Source organism: Capsella rubella, unplaced genomic scaffold (genome assembly GCF_000375325.1).
Source record: "Capsella rubella cultivar Monte Gargano unplaced genomic scaffold, Caprub1_0 scaffold_7, whole genome shotgun sequence".
Lineage (NCBI taxonomy): Eukaryota > Viridiplantae > Streptophyta > Magnoliopsida > Brassicales > Brassicaceae > Capsella > Capsella rubella.
Window position 1 is genome coordinate 6,695,472 of NW_006238917.1, and position 22,084 is coordinate 6,717,555.

General features: G+C 36.4%; 3 protein-coding genes and 2 pseudogenes across 6 annotated transcripts; 4 read left to right on the forward strand and 1 right to left on the reverse strand.

The window, feature by feature from the left end:
- Nucleotides 1–1,097: 1,097 nt before the first annotated feature.
- LOC17881011 overlaps nucleotides 1,098–22,084 on the reverse strand; it is a 49,453-nt pseudogene continuing 28,466 nt past the window's right edge.
- On the forward strand, nucleotides 4,545–8,058 carry LOC17878906 (cysteine-rich receptor-like protein kinase 17). Of its 2 annotated transcripts, none has more exons than XM_023778915.1 (7): nucleotides 4,545–5,395; nucleotides 5,500–5,625; nucleotides 5,714–5,814; nucleotides 5,896–6,106; nucleotides 7,049–7,286; nucleotides 7,366–7,519; nucleotides 7,604–8,058. In XM_023778915.1, the coding sequence occupies exons 1-7, from the start codon at nucleotides 4,552–4,554 to the stop codon at nucleotides 7,934–7,936; spliced, it is 2,007 nt and encodes a 668-aa protein (XP_023634683.1). In that variant the 5' UTR covers nucleotides 4,545–4,551; the 3' UTR covers nucleotides 7,937–8,058. The 2 variants fall into 2 exon arrangements, with proteins under 2 accessions (XP_023634683.1, XP_023634684.1); XM_023778916.1 differs by having other exon boundaries at nucleotides 5,338–5,399.
- Nucleotides 8,767–11,517, forward strand: LOC17877881 (cysteine-rich receptor-like protein kinase 17). The gene is made up of 7 exons (XM_006283191.2): nucleotides 8,767–9,676; nucleotides 9,769–9,894; nucleotides 10,001–10,101; nucleotides 10,188–10,398; nucleotides 10,486–10,723; nucleotides 10,809–10,962; nucleotides 11,048–11,517. Exons 1-7 carry the CDS (start codon nucleotides 8,806–8,808, stop codon nucleotides 11,378–11,380), a joined length of 2,034 nt encoding a protein of 677 aa, XP_006283253.1. The 5' UTR covers nucleotides 8,767–8,805; the 3' UTR covers nucleotides 11,381–11,517.
- On the forward strand, nucleotides 12,037–14,824 carry LOC17880356 (cysteine-rich receptor-like protein kinase 11). 3 transcript variants are annotated; one of them, XM_023778919.1, is made up of 7 exons: nucleotides 12,037–12,853; nucleotides 13,039–13,182; nucleotides 13,437–13,558; nucleotides 13,642–13,852; nucleotides 13,926–14,163; nucleotides 14,253–14,406; nucleotides 14,492–14,824. In XM_023778919.1, the coding sequence occupies exons 1-7, from the start codon at nucleotides 12,037–12,039 to the stop codon at nucleotides 14,822–14,824; spliced, it is 2,019 nt and encodes a 672-aa protein (XP_023634687.1). The 3 variants fall into 3 exon arrangements, with proteins under 3 accessions (XP_023634687.1, XP_023634688.1, XP_023634689.1); XM_023778920.1 differs by having other exon boundaries at nucleotides 13,039–13,173; nucleotides 13,642–13,859; nucleotides 13,909–14,163; XM_023778921.1 differs by having other exon boundaries at nucleotides 13,039–13,173.
- On the forward strand, nucleotides 15,853–21,920 carry LOC17878977 (annotated as a pseudogene).

Here is a 22,084-nt window from a genome sequence, read left to right on the forward strand (position 1 = left end):
TTTTTTTTAACTCATACAACAACAACAAAAAAGCAAACAAATTTCATAAAGAAGAGAATGAGAGAATGAGAGAATTATATAATGAGAGAATGATAGAATGATATAATGAGAAAATGAGTATATATACGAAGAGAAGTGATGGGAGTTACAATTTCATAAAACAATTATGGGAGTCAATTATAATTGATTGTGTATTGAAAAAATTGAATGGAAAATATAGTTAATGCAAATTTATATTATTTCAGTTTTTATATTAAAGTGTGAGTTTAATGTATATGATTAAATGTGTTTTGTGGTTTCTTTGTTTTTTTCAGTTTTATATTAAAGTGTGAATCAAATATATAATATTTTTTAAAGTTACATGCCTAGTGAACCAATAAGAAGATGGTAAAACCTTATATCACATATATATATATATGATTTGTGAATAATATGATAGTTATTCTTTGATTTAAATTCATTATATTATTTTCTCAACTGTTTGATAATAGAAAATTAAATAAAATTTGTTGGTTAAATAGTTACATAGAAACAATTATCTTATAAATAATTTTTATCCAAATTTTAAATAAGATCTACTGATCTATTATACTGAAAAACAATCAAGCTTTCTCTAATTTCAGTATTTATCTTAGATTTGACCATACTAAAAAAATCTCTTTAATTCTTCTCTTATAAATTAACTTTTTAAAATTAGAAATAATGTTATAAATAATTTAGCACCCATATTAATAACTTTTAAAAGGTATCTTTAAAGGAGTAGTTAAAAAAGTCATAGCAATTTTCTTTTAATAAAAATTATAACAACTCCATTTTATGTTTAGCTTATAATGATATTTAATTTAATTAGAAACTAAAATTAGGAAAAACATAGTTTTGCAACAATGACACTTTTTAAAAAGCAAACTATACATATAACATATAACTTACAACACAATATCATAAAAAAAATATAATTTTGAAATATATATTAGAAATTAATATGACACATGTCAGAAGCATAGAGTGACACATGTCGCATTGTAAGGCAAAGTTAGGAAGAAACCTTGTCTTATTATATAAGATAGTGGTGGCAACATTTATGAATACTTTTGTCTTCAACGAGGAGCTACACAAGTAATGGAATCTTCGTCGACTGAACAGAGAGTAGATGTATCTATAGATGGACCTGCTCTTTCTGCTTGTTCATGTTTGTTTCGGAAGAAAAATCCAGGTGGTCTAGCCACGGCGAGAGCGATCGAGTTAGTTGTGAGCATTTGGACGATTGCTGACATAGTTGGACGATCATCAGCATCTTCTTGAACACAGAGTAAAGCTATATGGATGCACCTGGTAATTTCGTTTGTTTGATAGTTATCTCCAAAGGACGGATCTACAAGCTCTAATGGCGTCCCATTGCTCCATAGTCTCCAAGTCTAGTGAACATTTTTAACAATAAGATGTTTGGCCACTATTAAGAAAAGCAGAAAAAACTGTAATTAAGTCTTAAGGGTGTATACTCACATATGTAACCAAATTTCCAGCAGTACCATCCATTTGATAGAGGCTACTGTTCTTCTTGCCGCTTATAATTTCAAGAACTAATACCCCAAAGCTATAAACATCTGATTTCATTGAAAATTGGCCGTACATCGCATACTCAGGAGACATGTAACCACTGAAACAATATTAATTACATGTTTAGTTTATAAAAAGCATATTTATATGTTTGAGTCAATAGAAGCATATATAGTCAAAGGTGGCAATAACATATGCCAAGAGTAAATCTTACTAGGTTCCAACTACTTTTCTTGTATTGGCTTCTCTATGATCTTTTACGAAATGGTGACACAAAATAAAGTTATTGTGGTTTTGATTCGAAATAAAACATGTTAAGAGTTTGTCAAATAAAAAATATTAAAGCTTTACAGCAATTTACTTCAGTTCAAAACTAAGAGTGGTGAGGTATTTGACAATTATTCACACAAACTCAGAATTTCCAAGATCTCAATATTCTAAACAACTTAATAACTAAAAAAATACAGTGGAATCCCTATGCAATAATAATACCTTGTAAACTTCACCAAATCCACCTTGACCAAGCTTGTTACTCGGTGAAAACTTATCTGTTGCTTATCTGTTGCTGCCTCAATCGCATTGAAATCATACTGAAGCGACCCTGCTGTTGTAATATCATCTCTGTCTGTAGAAACAATTTCAGCAGCCGAATTAAGATAAGAACAAAGTAGAATAACCATTGGAACTAAGAGAAGGAGTCTTTTACCTCTAGCTAGTGGTTCTCTCTCATGAGTCATCCTCTTTCTCTTAGCCCGGAAACAAAAAACAGCTATGAAAAGAAGAAAAAGGACGGTGATTGGAACAACAACAGCTATAACTATGACAGAGAAGTTCCCACCTTCTCCTGTATTGACATAAATAGTTTTATCATATCTTTTACTGTCTCAAAAACAAAGCTGTTCTGAAACATGTAATCAAAGGAAAAGAGAATGGTCAGACCAGGTCGTGGTGGAGAAGGAGCTGATACTGGCGGTGCTGATATTGATGGCGTTTCAATTGCTTGTAGAACGAGTAGCCCTCGTACCTTGCATTACAAGTAGGATACTAAAATCTTGCTCCGATTTCATAAAGAGGCATTCTATCGATAGAACTTTGCAAACATGTAAGATCAGGAGTACTCTGAACCAACCCGTACATTGTCTGAAATGCGGTTAGTATGATCTTTATCGTACTGAATTTCTTAGAACTGTTGGCTGCTTCGAGGGCAGCTTAGATCATCGTAGAGGAATTTAAACCTATAAACTGGTCTATTTGATTTTGATTAGAAGAAATATTATTCTTGTTATCCAGGGAAAAAAATCCGTCGTACGTGACAGTCGATAGAATATTCTTGTGAGAGTATCTGAGAATGCACTCCTCGTAATAGAACACGGCTTCTTTCTCATTTGGACACTGATTTAAGGATTCTTTAACGGAGTAGACGACACAGCTACGACAAACTTCCTGCGAGTCGCCTGGGCGGCAGAGGAAAAGCCCTGTGACTTTGTCGGGGGCTTGTCCCGCCGTGGCGGTTTGGAAACCGGTGGAGTAAGAAGCGTTAGGGGAAGAGAGAGAGGACAATAGTGTATTGAGATTGGTGAAATAAGTGCTGTTTCTTGAGTAAGTTGTCATATTAGGACAATTATGACCTAAGTACTTAGGATTTTGTGCAGAAGCTGTGAAGATAGTGAGAAATAAGAAAAGGAAAGAGGCGCGAGAAGATATGATTGGTTTTCTTCGATTGGTGTTTATCATCGCTAAGAATCCGATTTATGAAATAAATTTTGATTTTTGATCTCTCTGTGATAGGTTTAGCATGATTTAGAGGCTAAATTTTTTTTTTTTAACGAGTAAAATAAATAAAAGTCAAGATAGAAGAACTCAAATCAAAGACTTTTTCCCGGGAAAAGTACATGCATACTGTTACCCAAAAAAAAAAAAGTACATGCATAATACAGTTTGTTAACTAATCAAACATTTATAATTATATTTCAACTTTCAAATCTTCCACGTTAATGTCAACTTTTTCTTGGCTAATATTTTCAACTTTCAAAAATAATACAACAAAATGTGATTGTTACACATTTCAAATAACACAACAAGATGTCTATTATACTTTTCTCTAAATTTTCTAATACAACAAAATATAGAATTGCGGATTTTTAGATTAGGCTAATTAGTGTTGGCTAAAGAAGACAAGCATGAAACGGAACTTTTGTTGTACAGAAAATTCTATGGAGAAAAATGATATAAGTTTCATGCATACTAGTCTTCATTTCAACAGCTGGCGTACGATACAAGTCTTTTTGGTTCCTTTCATGGGGCATCAATAAAAGACCTGTCTACTTCTCATATACGTCCATATTATATTGTCCAACATAAGATAAAGATTGACGATTACTCTGTTGGACATTTGAGAGGCTTTTAAAAGAGAGCATTATTTCACTTTCTTCTCGTTTTTGATATTTCTCGTAGTAAAGTAACGAAACTTGCTACTTTAACTAAAGCTTCTCCAATTTCTTCTCCATGGAACCACCAGGACGAGTTTAGGATACCGGAGTTCTCAAAAGTCATAACGAATAAGAATGACACGCCGCTAAGAGAATTTTAATCAGCATAAGGAGAGTAAAACCTAAAAGCCAGTGTCTTAAATTGTATCTAACGCTTTGAAGAATTCTTATAGAACTGAGCTGTAGCATTTTACAGTTTACACTTTACAACCTAAAGTAATAGAGAAAGTGAGAAACTCACTCTGCTTCTTATTTTTGGAGAAATAAATCAAATATATGGTATTATCACATTTTTGTGTATGTTTACATAAGCCCCAAACCGTAATATCAAAGATTGACTTGGAAAGTCGAAGTCTGTCACAAAAAGAAAGAAAAAAAAACAAACTTGTCAATTTCTTATTAATGTGCATATTCATTCAACTAAAAAATTATGACTTTATGATGAAATTTATAAGAACCACAAATACCAACTACACCATCCACACATTATCTTGAGAAAAAAAAAATGGCAAAGAAGAGTTGTGAATCAGTCCACTTTTTCCTCTTCTTTTTCGTCATAAGCTTCAATGCCATTTCTGTTTCTGCACAAACTTGTGACAATACTACTGGAACTTTCGAACCCGATAACCCTTATGACAAGAACCGCCGACTCATCCTCTCTACACTCGCTACTAACGTCACGGCTCTGACAGGCTACTATTTCAACGGTTCAATTGGGATTGCTCCTGACGAAGTCTACACCATAGGGATGTGCGCTCCAGCTTCAGAAGATCATGTTTGCTCTCTCTGTATCAAGACCACATCAGAGAGTTTACTACAAAACTGTCCTAACCAGGCAGATGCTTTCTCCTGGTCAGGTGAAGAAACCCTTTGCCTTGTTCGCTACTCTAACCGCCCCATCTCTGGTTTGCTCAATATGACTCCACGTGGAGCGATTTACAATACAGGAGAGCTCAATACGAATCAGACTGAGTTTGATATCGTGTGGACAAATTTAACGTCTAGTATGATCACCGGAATAACTTCTTCTTCTTCTTCATCAGGCGCTAACAATTCGTCTAAGTACTACTCAGACGGCTTAGCTCCAGTGCCGGATTTTAAGAATATATCAGCAATGATGCAATGCACACCGGACGTTTCTACAGAGGATTGTAGAACTTGCTTACGAACAAACGTTGACGACTATGGACATTGTTGCCGTAAATATCAAGGCGGCGTTATATCACGACCAAACTGCTTTTTCCGATGGGAAACGTATTCCTTCGACGGTGCTACTGATCAGATTAATTTACCAAAATCACCGCCGCCTTCTATCACAACCTCTCCTGTAGCCAACATAACCAAGAATGGAAAGTACTTTTGGAAAACATTTCAGAGAACTTGCTTATAAGTTTCTGTATATATTATTGTATTTTGTGTAGTAATGTTTGTTGGTGAATTGTGTTTTGTGCAGATAGAGGAATCTCAGGAGGAACTATTACGGCGATAGTTGTGGTTACTGTTGTTACAATAATATTGATTGTTGTAGGATTGGTTATTTTTAAGAGAAGAAAGCAAAAGCAAGAAATTGACCTACCAAGTGAGTTTTTCTTTTCTTTGATTCTTTAACCTTAATTGGTTAATTTCCAGTCTTGAGACCTTAAATTTTGAAATGATTTCAAATGAAGCGGAGTCTGTTCAATTTGATTTAAAAACAATTGAATCCGCGACGAGCAACTTTTCCGAACATAACAAGCTTGGTAAAGGTGGTTTTGGTGAGGTTTACAAGGTATGTACGCTCATTTTCCACCTCCCTTGCTTCATTTGTGGAGAATCGGATGTGCTTAATATATTTGTAAATATTTTCAAGGGTATGCTCATGAATGGCACTGAAATTGCGGTAAAGAGATTGTCGAAAACATCAGGACAAGGTGAAGTAGAGTTCAAGAACGAGGTTGTTGTTGTTGCAAAGCTTCAACACATAAATCTTGTTAGACTTCTTGGGTTTTCACTACAAGGAGAAGAGAAGTTACTCGTCTATGAGTTTGTTCCAAACAAAAGCCTTGATTATTTCCTCTTCGGTTAGTAATTTTTAACTCGGTTCATAATTTTAGTATGTTTCTTCTTCTTTTTGTACGTAACTATTTATTATAAGGATTAATAGGATATTTAGTACATTTTGAGAAGTTAATTGGAGAAGTGATACATTTACTATTCAAAATTGGCAAAGTAGTACATTCGTGAGATAGAGAATTTGTGAGATAGAAAAAGAAGGAGAAAAAAAATGACAAGGGAGGACAGTTTTTGTTGTTTTCCGATTTTCGTTTTTCTTTTTGTTTTTTTTTATTTTATTCTTTTAAATATTCTTACCCCAAAATTCTAATAACTAAAAATTCTTGGTTTTGTAATTTTTTTTCAAACTTTTTTTTTGATTCACAAAAATCTATGTTTTTTTCTCTATAATTTGATATGCATTTTGCTTAGTATAATTTAAATACATTTCATATGTATATATATTTTTTGTACATTAAAGCATATGTACAGACGTATTTGTACAATTTAGTATATGTACAGACGTTTGTATACACTTGATTAGATGTACAGAGTATATGTACAGCTTACTATATGTACGCATGTAAAAAAAATTACACATTTTTATCTGTACAACTACTATGATATATGAATTTATGAATATTTATGTACATATTCGTACACTAATATGTTGTACGGATGTTATTGTGTAATATTTTTATTATTGTACAAATATATGTTTTTACACTTCTGTACATAAAATATGATGTACGAATTATATTATATAATCATTATATAATTATTCTAATGGCATACTTGTAAATAATATGTTTTTTGAGTGATTAAAGGTCAACAAAATAGTAGCAAATAGTGATAATGTACTAGTTTCCTAATTGTAAATAGTGATTGTACTAGTTCTATAATTAAGTTTCAAAAATGTAATACTTCTCCAACACACCCTTATTATAAACTGATTATGTATATATATGCAGACCCTATGATGCGAACTCAGTTGGACTGGACAATGCGGCGCAACATCATCGGTGGGATTACTCGAGGGATTTTATATCTTCATCAAGATTCACGGCTCAAGATTATACATCGTGACCTCAAAGCGAGTAACATCCTCTTAGATGCGGATATGAACCCGAAAATTTCTGATTTCGGAATGGCAAGGATCTTTGGAATGGACCAAACTGTAGCCAATACAGCAAGAGTAGTTGGAACCTTGTAAGTATCAACCAAAATTGGACTAGATGAAGTTTGATCAGTGGACCCTTTTGCTTCCGATTAACTTGTGTTTTTGCAGCGGTTACATGTCTCCCGAGTATGTGACACATGGACAATTCTCGATGAAATCCGATGTCTATAGCTTTGGAGTATTGATTCTTGAGATCATTAGTGGCAAAAAGAACAGCAGCTTCTACCAGATGGATGGTTTAGTTAACAATTTAGTCACATATGTGAGTAAAAGTCTCATACTTTCCTGGATTCTCTTAAAATTTAAAACACTGACCATAGTGCTGACTTTATATAATATTCTACAGGTCTGGAGGCTATGGGAGAACAAATCATTGCATGATCTCATAGATCCTAGTATCATAGAAGATTGTAAACACGATGAAGTCGTTAGATACATTCATATTGGGTTGTTATGTGTTCAAGAAAATCCTACAGAACGTCCAACAATGTCTACGATTCACCAAATGCTCACAACCAGTTCAATTGCTCTGCCTGTGCCTCTGCCACCTGGTTTTTTCTTTAGGAACGAACAAGGATTGAACCCATTAGGCCAGAGATTGGAGCCTGGTCAATCGACCAGCAAGTCTTTTGCTTGTTCCGTAGACGAAGCAACAATCACTGAAGTTAATCCTCGTTGAAAATTCAACATGCTCTGTTTTTTTTTTTCTTTCTTTTCTTGATATACATTATCCACAAAGTCTTGTCACTTATTTATGTCTGTATATGGAAAAGTTTTCTTTAAGGAGCACTTTCAGGTTCACTGGTTCAGAATAGAAAATTCACTCAGGAATTTGAAATGTCTTTTATTATTATTATCTTTTTCCAATTTGGAGTGTCTTTTGTTGTTATATAAGTCAATAACACATAACTTGAAAGTCAAGCATCCGAACCCTACAGAAAAAAAAAAAAGAAAAAAAATTGACTCATGGATCTTCATAGATAGATTCATAGTGGACAAATGCTCACCATGAGAGAAACAAAAGTATACAAATAAAGTGAGGATTTGTTTGTTTTTTCTTTGTCTACCACTATGCTTCTTATTTGTGGAAAATAATCAGATAAAAGTGTAGGCCTATTGTGTTTTTGACTTTTCAGATCATTAAGTCCAATTGGGTTTAGCTTGCGTTCAAGAAAATATGCATTACTATATTTTAAGTGTTGGGACTATTTCAGTATCATGTTTTTTTTTTGCTTGTTCTGTAGATGAGTGTTATAGTTCTCGTTGAAAATTAAACCAATAAAGGCTTTATCACTTGAAAAAATCAAAACAAGTTAGGCCAATGATTGACCTTTTGTATAAGGCCAAAATCGTAATAATAAAGATTGACTTATCTAGATCTAGTCCAACGCAGCCTCCCACCTAAATCCAAAGAAGTCAATTCCAAACATTAATGCCGCATGGTCACTCAATTATAGAAAATTCTAAAGTTTTATGATGATATTGATAAGAACCACAAGTACCAAACAACAACCATCACTCAATTCTCTAAAAGAAACAAAATCAAAAATGGCAAAGAAGAGTTGTGAATCACTCCTCTGTTTCTTATTCTTCACTATAAGCTTCAGTACAGTTTCTGTTTCTGCACAGACAGAGACTTGTGACGCAACTACTGGGGTTTTCAAACCCAATAGTACTTATGCCAACAACCGCCGTCTAATTCTCTCCACCCTCCCTTCTAACGTCACGGCTCACGATGGCTACTTCAACGGTTCCATCGGTCTTGGTCCGGACCGAGTCTACGTCACCGGGATGTGCGCTCCAGGTGCTGAACCTGATGTTTGCTCCAACTGTATCAAGACTACATCAGAAAAATTACTACAGAAATGTCTTAACCAGATGGATGGTTTCTCATGGTCAGGTGAGAAAATCCTTTGCCTTGTCCGTTACTCTAGCAACTCCTCCTTCGGTCTACTTGTCTTGAAGCCGGAGAGTGGGTTATACAATGTCAATGAGATAAAAAAAGAAAACCAGAAGGAATTTGATAGCGGATGGGACGGGTTAATGTCCCGTTTAATCGGAAGAGCATCTTCATCGGTGAGAAACAACTCGTCGTCTACTTCTTCTTCTTCATCATTGTCTAGTAAATATTATGCAACGGATGTAGCTTCGGTGCCAGTCTACGGGAACATATGGGTGTTGATGCAATGCACTCCAGATATTTCTTCAAAGGATTGTAAACTTTGCCTTGAGAGAAATATTGATTACTATAAGACATTTTACCATGGGAAGAGAGGAAGCATTATATGGCGGCCAAGTTGCTTTTTCCGGTGGGAATTTTATTCTTTCTCTGGTGCTTTCGATGATATTGATGCCATACGTTCACCGCCTCCTTCACCGCCCTCTGTACCCAGCCAAACCAATATAACCAAGGAGAATGGCAAGTCCTTTTGGTAGTATTTTAGAGCAATTTTGTCACACTCTGTTGGCTTAGCGTAATTATATGTTGTTGGTGCATTGTCTTTTGTGCAGATGGAAAAATCTCAGGAGGAACTATAGCGGGGATGGTTGCTGCTGTTGTTGTTACTATAATACTGATTGTTGTAGGCTTGATTATTTGCAAGAGAAGAAAGCAAAATAAAGATATTGCACTTCCAAGTGAGTTTTTTTGGGGTGTCTATTTAATCTGTTTTGGTTTGGTGTTCTACACTTTAAAAATTGGATGTAGAACTTTTCATGAGCTTGATATTGGTTTCAAATGAAGCGGAATCGATTCAATTTGATTTAAAGACAATCGAAGCCGCGACAAGCAACTTTTCTGACGAGAACAAGCTTGGTGAAGGTGGATTTGGTGAGGTTTACAAGGTATATACATTTATACACTCTTTGTCAACCTCATTTACTAATAATGTGGAGAATCAGATGTTCTTAATTTGTGAATATATGAACAGGGTATGCTCATGAACGGCACTGAAATTGCCGTAAAGAGACTGTCAAAAACATCAGGACAAGGTGAACTAGAGTTCAAGAACGAGGTTGTTGTTGTTGCAAAACTTCAACACATAAATCTTGTCAGACTTCTCGGGTTTTCGCTACAAGGAGAAGAGAAATTACTCGTCTATGAATTTGTTCCAAACAAAAGCCTCGATTATTTCCTCTTTGGTATGTTAATTTTAACTCAAAAAATTGCTTTAGTCTGTTGTTTCTTCTTTTAATTTTGTACATAGCTAATTATGTATGAATATGCAGACCCTAACAAGAGAAATCAGTTGGACTGGACAGTGCGACGCAACATTATTGGTGGGATTACTCGAGGGATTCTATATCTTCATCAAGATTCACGGCTCAAAATCATACATCGTGACCTCAAAGCTAGTAATATACTCCTAGATGCCAACATGAACCCTAAAATCGCGGATTTTGGAATGGCAAGGATCTTTGGAGTGGACCAGACGGTTGCCAATACAGCTAGAGTAGTTGGAACCTTGTAAGTATATACTCGAATGGACGTGATGAAGAACCATTGAACCCTTTTGCTTCCTATATATTAACCTTTTATTTTCTTTCTGTAGCGGTTACATGTCTCCAGAGTATGTGACACATGGCCAATTCTCGATGAAATCCGATGTCTATAGTTTTGGAGTATTGACTCTTGAGATCATCAGTGGCAAAAAGAATAGCAGCTTCTACCAGATGGATGGCTTAGTTAACAATTTAGTCACATATGTGAGAAACTCTAAACTAAATATAGTCCAAAACTCGTTTTTTTAATTCTTTTAAAACAGTAATCATAGTCCTAAATATATATCAGGTCTGGAGACTTTGGGAGAACAGATCACTGCCTGAGCTCGTAGATCCTAGTATCAGAGAAGATTGTAAAAGCGATGAAGTCATAAGATACATTCATATTGGGCTTTTATGTGTTCAAGAAAATCCTGCAGATCGTCCAACAATGTCTACGATTCACCAAATGCTCACAACCAGCTCAATTACTCTGCCTGTGCCTCTGCCACCTGGATTTTTCTTCAATAACAGACCAGGATCGAACCAACATGCTCAGGGATCAGAGACGGGTCAATCGACCAGCAAGTCTATTACTAGTTCTGTAGATGAAGCAACGATCACATATGTTGATCCTCGTTGAAATAATCCAGCATGTTCTCTGTTTAGTTTATGTTTCCATATAGGCTTGTCAGATGTTTTATCAGCGTATACGAAAAATGTTGTAAGGATCATTTTCAGGTTGACTTATTTAGCATATAGAAATTTCACACTTAAGAACCTTGATCTCAGAGAAAATAGTAAAGGTTCATATACTTATTTCAGTACAGGACAATGAGATCGGAATTGCGGAATTATGCAGGTTTAGTAATTGTAGTGAAGCCAATTTTGACGAATCTGCTTGACAGAGAAAACTTTGTTGACTTTTCAGTTAAAAGATAAAACAGAGAAATCATGCCACGTAAAAGATATAGTTTGTCATGTTATTCATCAATCACTTTTATTCGGATAACATTTTAGATAATAAATTGTTTATGTGGCTGCTGCGGTCCATTACGCTTGTAACCACCGAACAACACGTAACACATATTTGGAAAACCTTGTAATGTTTCACAGATAAATTAATCGATTTTCAATTTAAGGTTGACTTTGACTTCTCGCATGATCATATCCAAGTCTTTTACTCAACTTTGCTCTCATAATATATTTGGAGCCTCCAGTTTTGACAGAGACAACATATAAGCGTATTTAACCTTTTAATCATTTCAACACAGCAAAACCCCATCATCTCTAAAAACAATGTGTCGAAGAAATCTCTTACCGATCGTCATATCCGTCTTCGTGACTTACTGTTTCGTCTCTGTGTCCGGACAGATTTGCGTGAACACTGCAGGGACTTTCAGGCCAAACACTACGTATGACTCAAACCGTCGACTCATCCTCTCATCTCTTGCCTCTAATGTCACGGCTCGAGACGGCCTCTTCTATAACTCTTCGATCGGGGAAGAACCAGACAGAGTCTATGCAACTAGCTTGTGCATCCCTGGAGCTCAATCAAAGGATTGCTCAGATTGTATAACAAGGGCGGTTACAGAGTTAATACAGAACTGTCCTAACCAAACAGAGGCTTTCTCATGGCCAGGCACCAAAACTCTCTGCATGGTTCGTTACGCCAACCGTTCATTCACTGGATCAATGGATCTAGAGCCACACACGTTGAGGTACAACACCGGAAACATCACCATTAATATGTCTGAATTTGATCGAATCTGGGATGCGTTTACGCTTCGGATGATAGATTCAGCTTCCAGTGGACGCAACGGAGCTTCATCGTCTTCTAGTAACAAGTACTACGCGGCGGATGTGACTTCATTGACGAAGTTCCAGCGAGTATACGCGTTGATGGAGTGCACCCCGGATTTATCACCGGGGAACTGCGACGCTTGTCTACGAGCAAGTGTTAGGAGGTATCAAGAGTGTTGCCGTGGGAATCAAGGCGGTGTTGCTCGGAGGCCGAGCTGTTTCTTCCGGTGGGATCTTTATCCTTTCTTAGGAGCCTTTGATAATATTACTTCGGCAGCACCTCCACCGCAGCCTCCTACTGGCGATGAGGACGGTTTGTTTTGAAAACTAGTTTTGGAGTTTTGGATAAAGATTTTCTCATTATATCTAACTTTTATTACAAAGTACTAATAATTTTAACCTAGTTTATTATATACTAATAATTTGACCTAATTTAGGAAATAATTAAGGAAGAAAAAATATTATTCTTTAATGAAATAAATTTATGCGACTGTGTAGATGGCGATTCGCTTTCAGTGGGAGCTATTGTGGGTATTGCGGTAGCAACCGTCGTCGTCTTCTTCTCGCTGCTGCTGGCTCTTGTGTTTGCTTTTTATCGGAGGAAAAAATCGTACCGAGATGTTGGTTTTCAATGTGAGTTGTGTTCAAGTTTGTTGTTTACATGTGGTTCCAATCAATCTTGAAAAACGAAAAACTTATTCAAGATCAGGGAGATTAGGGTTTGATCGTGATTGAGGAAAAGGGTTTTGAGCATCATTGCTCATTTTTATGGATTATTTCGTGATTTCTTTGGTGGAATTTGTTTATGTGCTCTGTTTTATTAGGGCCTTGTGTTTATTCAGCTAAGAGATAAATGTGAATTTTAGCTTACCAATACTACGATTTTCGTTTTGCAGCTGGTGATGATATATCTGTTACACATTCGTTGCAATTTGATTTTAAAACGATTGAAGCTGCAACTGATAAGTTTTCGAGGAGTAATAGGCTCGGTCAAGGTGGATTCGGTGAAGTATACAAGGTATATTGTTAAGTTCTTTCAACGACTTGTGTCAGAAAACTTATGAAATCAATATAGATGTGATTAAATGTCAATTCGTTTAGGGTATACTTCCAAATGGAACTGAAGTTGCCGTGAAAAGACTATCCAAAACATCAGGACAAGGTGCACAAGAGTTCAAAACAGAGGCTGTTCTAGTAGCAAAGCTTCAACACCGAAACTTGGTTAGGCTTCTCGGGTTCTGTCTTGAAGGAGATGAAAAAATTCTCGTCTACGAGTTTGTTCCCAACAAGAGCCTCGATTATCTATTGTTTGGTATGTTGCTAGTAACCACTTTTGAAAATTTTCTTTCAAGTCATGTAGTTAATGAGTATGTATGAACGTGCAGACCCTAAAAAGCAAGGTCAGTTGGACTGGACGATGAGATACAAGATCATTACAGGGATTGCCCGAGGGGTTCTATATCTTCATCAAGATTCACGGCTTACAATCATACACCGTGACCTCAAAGCTAGTAACATTCTTTTAGATGCAGATCTGAACCCGAAGATTGCGGATTTTGGCATGGCCAGGATTATTGGTGTTGATCAAACCCTGGACAATACAAACAGAATAGTTGGAACATAGTAATTTCTCTTCTCTTTTGAGTTACTATAGAAGAAGTCTTTGATTGTCATCTGTATGCTGAAGTAGGGACGTTCACTTTATGTTCCAGTGGTTATATGTCTCCCGAGTACGCAATGCATGGCCAGTACTCGACAAAATCTGATATCTATAGCTTCGGGGTTTTAGTTCTTGAGATCATTAGTGGCAAGCGCAATAGCAGCTTCAACCAAACAGACAACAATGCCAGCAACTTGGTCACATATGTGAGTATGGAGATGAAAACATCAAAGCAGTCTTCTTTTAACTTCAATCAGATTTCAGCGTATTAATGGATCTCTCATCCTGTAGGCATGGAAGCTATGGAGAAATGGATCACCGCTAGAACTCTTGGATGTAACTATTATAGAGAGTTGTGACAGCAGCGAAGTTATCAGATGCATACATATCGCATTATTATGCGTTCAAGAAAATCCTATTGATCGTCCAAATTTGTCTACGGTCATCTTGATGCTCACTAGTAACACAATCACCTTACCGGTGCCTCACCAACCTGGTTTTTTCTTCCGGAGCGAACTCAATCGATACATAGCAGCTGAAGACTTGGAGTCAGGTCAATCTACTGGAAATTTTATTCCTTTCTCTATAAATGATGCAACAATTAGTGATTTAGATCCTCGTTAGAGACCAATCTTGATGTTCTATAGTATGGTTATTAAATAATAATTTTGAAGTGGCTAATGAGTTTTTGTTACAAAAATATAGAATCATCTTTACATGGGTGATTCTACGACGTGTTAAGCTGGGTGCCGCATGATTTATTCATATAGTTACACCAATATATGTACCAGTTCCAGCTTCTTTACTAGTTACTACACTTGACTCAACATAATTTTCACAAGTCCACCCAATCAACATTAATTAAGACCCAGACGGTCAAGTACAACTTGCTTGGGAAATTTATTACACATATGACATATTCTTGTTTGCTGTCCTAACCCAAACAACACGGTAAAATTGTATTATATTCCAAGTACACCCCTATTTCGACTCCTCAAGATGAAATAGATGTTTTTTTCTTTGGTCTTTGAAAAGTCAGGGCCAACTTTGGTCACAATCGGAGAAAAGGCCCAACTAGATATACAATGGACTCTTTGTATAATAATACTCTACTCCAACCGTTCGTTTCATAAGAAGTAAAACAAAAATACAAATTTTCAAGTCAACTTGAGTGAGATAGTTTGATAAAATTGGGGATGCTTTAATGCTGAAAGATATTTAGTGACTATTTCAAACCAACTCTTTCACACGTAGCCATAAATTTTAATAGGTTAACAAATTGTTTAGATTTTAAAATTGTTATCTTCTCAATCACACATGTGCAGTTATTTAAAAAAAAAAAAAATTGCACATTTTTACTTATTTTATTAGAAATGTATAACATATTAGTTCAGTGATAATTTAATGGGTTAACACTTTACATATTCCTTGATTCATATATTAGCTAGAGTGTTTAGACCCTCCAATCTAATAATAAAATAAATAAAAAAGAATCGTTTACTTAAGACTTTTGACTTTGATTGACTTATTTATTGTCGTGCAAACAAGCCATCTTCAACTTCACGTTAATAAAGAGTGGTCAGATAGAGAGAAGAAACATATTCAGTTTATAAATTGGAGCTCATAATTTGGAACACAGGTAGAGAGCTTAAGGAAGTAAAATCATGTCTTCTTGCTTCTATTTCATCTTCTTTGTCCTTTGCTCATTCCACACTAGCTTCAGAGCTTCTGCTCAAAAACCTTACTACCTAAATGGGGGATGTCAAAATAATACAACCTACACAAGGACCAGCACTTACTTTACCAATCTTAAAACCCTTTTGTCCTCTCTTTCTTCCCGTAACGCCTCTTACTCCACCGGATTCCAAAACGCCACCGCGGGACAAGCCCCCGACAGAGTCACGGGACTTTTTCTTTGCCGCGGAGATTACTCACCGGAAGTTTGCCGTGGCTGCGTCGTCTTCGCCGCTAACGAGTCCTTATTTCGGTGTCCGGATAAGAGAGAAGCCGTGTTCTATTACGAAGAGTGCATTCTCAGATACTCTGACAAGAATATTCTATCGACCGTTACATACGACGGAGGATTAATCATGCAGAACCCCAACAATATTTCTTCTAATCAAAGAGACTGGTTCATAAGTACGGTATCTTCCACGATGAAACAAGCTGCCGCCTTAGCAGCCAACAGTTCTAGAAAGTTTTATACGATAGAGACCGAACTGACACCAGTCCAGACTTTGAACGGGCTGGTTCAGTGCACTCCTGATCTTACAAGAGAAGAGTGCTTGAGCTGTTTGCAAAGTTCCATCGATGGATTGCCTCTTGGCAGAGTTGGTGGACGACTTGTTTATCCTAGTTGTAATGCAAGGTACGAGCTTTACCCGTTCTACAACGGAACCGCGATTAGAACATTACCACCATCCCCACGACCACCATCACCACTACCGTCATCACCACCATCGCCGGAGCCAGCTCCTTCACAAACTAGTAAACTCTTTCTTCGTCCTCTGTTTTTTCTCCCTCTCCTGTTTTATTGAAATTATAGCAATAATACCAAATTAGAAAGTTTCATTCTTTTTACATGGTGTTTGATCTTAATTAAGAAAATGATGTTTGAAAAACAGAAACAGGGAAAGGTGGGAATTCAAATGTGTTGGTGGTAGCCATTGTTGTGCCTATTATAGTGGTTGTTCTGCTTTTCATAGCTGGTTACTGTTTCCTTGCAAAAAGGGCTAAGAAGAATTCTGATACTGCACCAACCTTTGATGGTAAAAGTTCCAATGATTAAACAATCTTAATTGGTTTTATTATATTGTCATTGGCTAATCTTTTGTATTAGTTTCTGATTATTAAGTCTTTTATTGTGCAACAGGAGATGATATAACAACCATAGAGTCGCTACAACTTGATTATAGAATGATTCGAGCTGCAACAAATAAGTATTCAGAACATAATAAGATTGGTCAAGGTGGATTTGGTGAGGTTTACAAGGTACTATTACAAGGTTTACGAGATTGTGTACTTTTTTCGTAAAATTTTGTGTCAATACATTCGAATAATGAGATTATGCTGGATGAAAACGAATAGGGTACGTTTACAAATGGAACTCAAGTTGCAGTGAAGAGACTTTCAAAATCTTCAGGACAAGGTCATACAGAGTTCAAGAACGAGGTTGTTGTAGTTGCTAAGCTTCAACACAGAAATCTTGTTAGGCTTCTCGGGTTTTCTCTTGAAGGAGAAGAAAGGATACTGGTCTACGAGTACGTGCCCAACAAAAGCCTTGATTATTTCCTCTTTGGTCAGTTCATTTCTTGTTTTTTATTACAAACTTTTCCTTTTCTATCTTCAAACTTGGGTTACAAGTCATTAGATTCCACTCTAAATCATGGATACACAGATCCTGCAAAACAAGGCCAACTGGACTGGACTCGACGACATAACATCATTGAAGGGATTGCTCGAGGGATTTTATATCTTCATCAAGATTCACGACTCACAATCATACACCGTGACCTCAAAGCAAGTAACATTCTTCTGGATGCGGATATGAATCCTAAAATTGCTGATTTTGGAATGGCTAGGATCTTTGAGATGGACCAAACCCAGGAGAACACAAGCAAAATAGTTGGTACCTTGTAAGTCTTTTACTTCCCATAAGTTAAGTTTATTAAACACGATTTTGCTAGTATACCAAAGTTTTGTTGTTGATCCCAGCGGTTACATGTCTCCGGAATATGCAATACATGGCCAGTTCTCAGTGAAATCAGATGTCTATAGCTTTGGAGTGTTAGTTCTTGAGATTATAAGCGGTAAGAAGAACACAAGCTTCTATGAGACAGACGGCGAACATAGCTTGGTCACATATGTAAGCTTAAAGGCAATCAAATATTTATATTTAATTATCTCTCTTAAAATAAACGGTGGTAGAAAGAACTGATTCATTGATTGATAATCTAGGCTTGGAAGCTTTGGAGTAACGGAACAACATTAGACCTCGTGGATCCAGTTATTGTAGATAATTGCCAAGAGAGTGAAGTAGTTCGATGCATCCATATCGGTCTTTTATGTGTTCAAGAAGATCCTGAAGAGCGTCCCATCTTGTCAAACATTTTTATGATGCTCTCTAACGATACTGTGACATTACCAATGCCTCAACAACCAGGGTTTTTCGTTCCGAGTTGACCTAAAAAAGATCCGCTTGATTCAGATCTACCAACGAGGCAACGACCACCAAGTCTGTTAAGGTTTATTGACGACGCATCAATCACACCATTTATCAGTTACAACTTACAAGTTTGTACTGTAAAACTAAAAACCACTGTCTATCGTTTACCATTAAGCGGGATATATAAAACATTTTAATATTTAAACCCACAATTCCATATAATTAAGAATATATAGTTTCATATTTTGTTCTGTTGAAGAAAATAATGAACTAATGTATTACAATACTGTATGGCCTATGAGGACAATTATATTAATGCTATAATTGTACAACCATTTACATTTATGTAAAAAAAACCATTTACATCTTGTATTAAAAACAATTAAAATATAAATATACCTAACCAACGATCCGTGCCGAAAATATAAAATATCTTACGAATGTTGTTCAGATGCGGTTGGAGTTTAGATGCTCACTTTTATGTGTAGATTCAATTTCCACCGACGGCTGATTGCTCTGCATGAAAATTGGTATCATCGAGTTAAATTCCAAATCCTCATATATTCCATTTTTGTGAATCATGTTGTTTCCTATCTATATTTGTCACATCCTGAAAGATAGTAATTGTGACGTACTAACGAGTCTTCGTTTACTTTAGTCTTTAGATCATTTTTAAATAATTGACTATGACCGTACGTGTATGTTTAACGACCACTGATATCATCAGTTTGACGAATTCAACACTTGGAAAATTCTCAAAAAAATAAATTCGGTTTGCGGTTTGAACTCGTAAGAAAGGGACAAAACTCTGTCCAGCTTGTTTACTACGGCTTAACTCAACCGAAATAGTAAATGAGTCAACGTAGAATTTTTTTATATTTTTTTTTCTTAATAAAGTTTTAATTGACGAGGACATGTTTATGGACAACACAAAACGGTATGCATATTATTCATACTTACTTTGTTGTCCTATACCTTAAAAAATCATTTGTATGATCTTGAAAATGGAATTGAAGAATCTCTTGCCAATCTTGTGGTTTGTCTTTGTAGGCTTTGTTGTTGTGTATGCACCAGAATGTGGCAATAGTGGGGTTTTTGAACCACGTGGCAGGTATGACAGAAACCGTGGCGTTCTCCTCTCTTCTCTTGCTTCTAATGTTTCAGCTCAAGGTGGCTACTTCAATTCTTCGATTGGCCAAGGCTCTGATCGAGTTTATACTATGGGGATGTGCAATCAAGGTGCTCAATCAGAGGTTTGCTACAATTGTATTGACTACGCGTCGAATCTATTACTGGAAAGCTGTCCCAACCAGGTAGAAGGCCTTGCCTGGTCTGAGAAACGGATTGTGTGTATGGTACGATACTCTGACAGTTACTTTTTTGGAGTACGCACGATAGAACCGCATTTTCCTACCCCGAATCCGAACGATATCAGATCCAACTTAGGAGAGTTTAATCAAGTGTGGGAAGGGTTAACAAGTGGTATGATAGCCAATACTACTTCGCCATCATCTAAAAGCAAGTACTACGCAGCTGACAGAGCATCCGTGACAGCTCTCCAGACTATATATGCATTGATGCAATGTACTCCGGACTTATCTTTGGGGGATTGCCGTACCTGTTTAAGGCAGAGTGTTAGTGACTTTCAATCATGCTGCAACGGGAAGATAGGTGGCACTGTGTACCGGGCCAGCTGTCTTTTCCGGTGGGATCTGTTTCCCTTTGCTGAGGCTTTTAGTCGTTTTACGTTGGCACCTCCGGCAGTGACCAATACAACCACTAAGAAAGGTAAGTCTTCCAATAGTATAACTCTAAAGAAGGCTTAAAAAACAAAAAAAACAGTGGATGACTATTGTATTTTCATTTTAATCTTCTCTAACAGATAGCATAATAATCTCAATGGCAATCTTTAAGGCAGTTATTAGCTCCACCATTATTATTATCATCTTGCTACTTCTTGGGCTTGGATTTATTTTTTATAGAAGGAGAAAGAAATATCAAGGTCAGTTGTTTTGTGTTTAATTTATCCATCATTTCCTTTATACATTGGCGGGTGTGGTTATGATTTATATACATTTGTGGGTGTTGCACAGGATCCAATACTACTGATATCACCATAACACGCTCACTGCAATTCGATTTTAAAGCTATTGAAGCTGCAACAAATAAATTCTCGGAGAGCAATATAATTGGTCGTGGTGGATTTGGAGAAGTTTTCAAGGTATCATTTTATCATTTCTATGAGGACCTGATTTTGTAAGAAGTTTGCAGAAGGGATCCATGCAATGGGATATAAATTCATTGTATGTATGTATAGGGCGTACTTAACGGGACAGAAGTTGCAATTAAGAGGCTGTCAAAAGCATCCAAACAAGGTGCAGGAGAGTTCAAGAACGAGGTTGTTGTTGTTGCAAAACTCCATCATAGGAATCTTGTTAGGCTTCTCGGATTTTGTCTACAAGGCGAAGAAAAGATACTTGTTTACGAGTTTGTCCCGAACAAGAGCCTCGATTACTTCCTCTTTGGTATGTGAAATTAGCAAACTTTAAGTGTACATGATATCTTTTATTAGCTTCTCTAACTGAAATCTAAAGTAGCTACTAACTAATTATCGATAGATCCTGTAAAGCAAGGGGAGTTAGACTGGTCAAAACGGTACAACATTATCCAGGGAATCACTCGAGGAATTCTATATCTTCATCAAGACTCACGGCTCACAATTATACACCGTGACCTCAAAGCCAGCAACATTCTCCTAGATATCCATATGAACCCAAAAATCGCTGATTTTGGAATGGCGAGAATTTTTGGGATCGATCAGAGTGGAGCTAATACCAACAGAATAGCTGGAACACGGTATAAGCCTATTACCCTTGTTATGGCCTATTTACTGAAGCTTCAAAAATCTTTTCTTCGCCAGTAAATGGTAATGCACCTAATTTTTCTTGTGTATTACTCTTGTAGTGGTTACATGCCCCCGGAATATGTGATGCATGGCCAATTCTCAACAAAATCTGATGTCTATAGTTTTGGAGTCTTAATTCTTGAGATTATATCTGGTCGAAATAACAGATTCGTCCACCAGTCCGACACTATAGTTGAGAATTTGGTAACATACGTAAGTACCAAAGAAGAACTCTGTTCTTGATTGATGATTACATCTTTAGTTCTTGATTGATATCTAAATTGTGTTACAGTCTTGGAGATTGTGGAGAAACAGTTCACCATTGGAAGTTGTGGATCCAACCATTTCAGAGAATTGTGAAATCGAAGAAGTAACAAGATGCATTCACATTGCACTGCTATGCGTTCAATACAACCCCGCAGATCGCCCAAGCTTGTCGACAATCTACATGATGCTCACTAACGATTCCCATACTTTACCTAATCCTCAACAACCTGGATTCTTCTTTCCAAATAAAAGCAACCAAGAACGAGATGGCATTGAGTCTAGTCAGTCTACGAACAAGTCCAGTTCACAAACTATCAATGACGTAACCATTACAGATCTGGAACCTCGTTGAAGTTGAGATTACATTGACCAGACATCAATCCATTGAGACAGTTATGTACAATGTTTGAGAGAAATTTCTAATTAATTGATATATAATATGTCCAAAACGGTTACCGGCTCTTTGTTACCCAACATTCATTGCTCTGTTTTATCCTCTCTACATACATATTACATACTCTGATTGATATAAATGTTATCCAAACCG

Bases quoted from the DNA above. Each gene is read 5' to 3' on its own strand.
- LOC17878906 (XM_023778915.1), top strand. From the start codon at position 4,552: ATGGCAAAGAAGAGTTGTGAATCAGTCCACTTTTTCCTCTTCTTTTTC. The intron at 5,626-5,713 runs GTGAGTTTTTCT...TTTCAAATGAAG, and splicing joins GCAAGAAATTGACCTACCAA to CGGAGTCTGTTCAATTTGAT. The intron at 7,520-7,603 runs GTGAGTAAAAGT...AATATTCTACAG, and splicing joins TTAACAATTTAGTCACATAT to GTCTGGAGGCTATGGGAGAA.
- LOC17877881 (XM_006283191.2), top strand. From the start codon at position 8,806: ATGGCAAAGAAGAGTTGTGAATCACTCCTCTGTTTCTTATTCTTCACT. The intron at 9,895-10,000 runs GTGAGTTTTTTT...TTTCAAATGAAG, and splicing joins TAAAGATATTGCACTTCCAA to CGGAATCGATTCAATTTGAT. The intron at 10,399-10,485 runs GTATGTTAATTT...ATGAATATGCAG, and splicing joins CCTCGATTATTTCCTCTTTG to ACCCTAACAAGAGAAATCAG.
- LOC17880356 (XM_023778920.1), top strand. From the start codon at position 12,037: ATGTGTCGAAGAAATCTCTTACCGATCGTCATATCCGTCTTCGTGACT. The intron at 13,174-13,436 runs GTGAGTTGTGTT...TTCGTTTTGCAG, and splicing joins CCGAGATGTTGGTTTTCAAT to CTGGTGATGATATATCTGTT. The intron at 14,407-14,491 runs GTGAGTATGGAG...CTCATCCTGTAG, and splicing joins CCAGCAACTTGGTCACATAT to GCATGGAAGCTATGGAGAAA.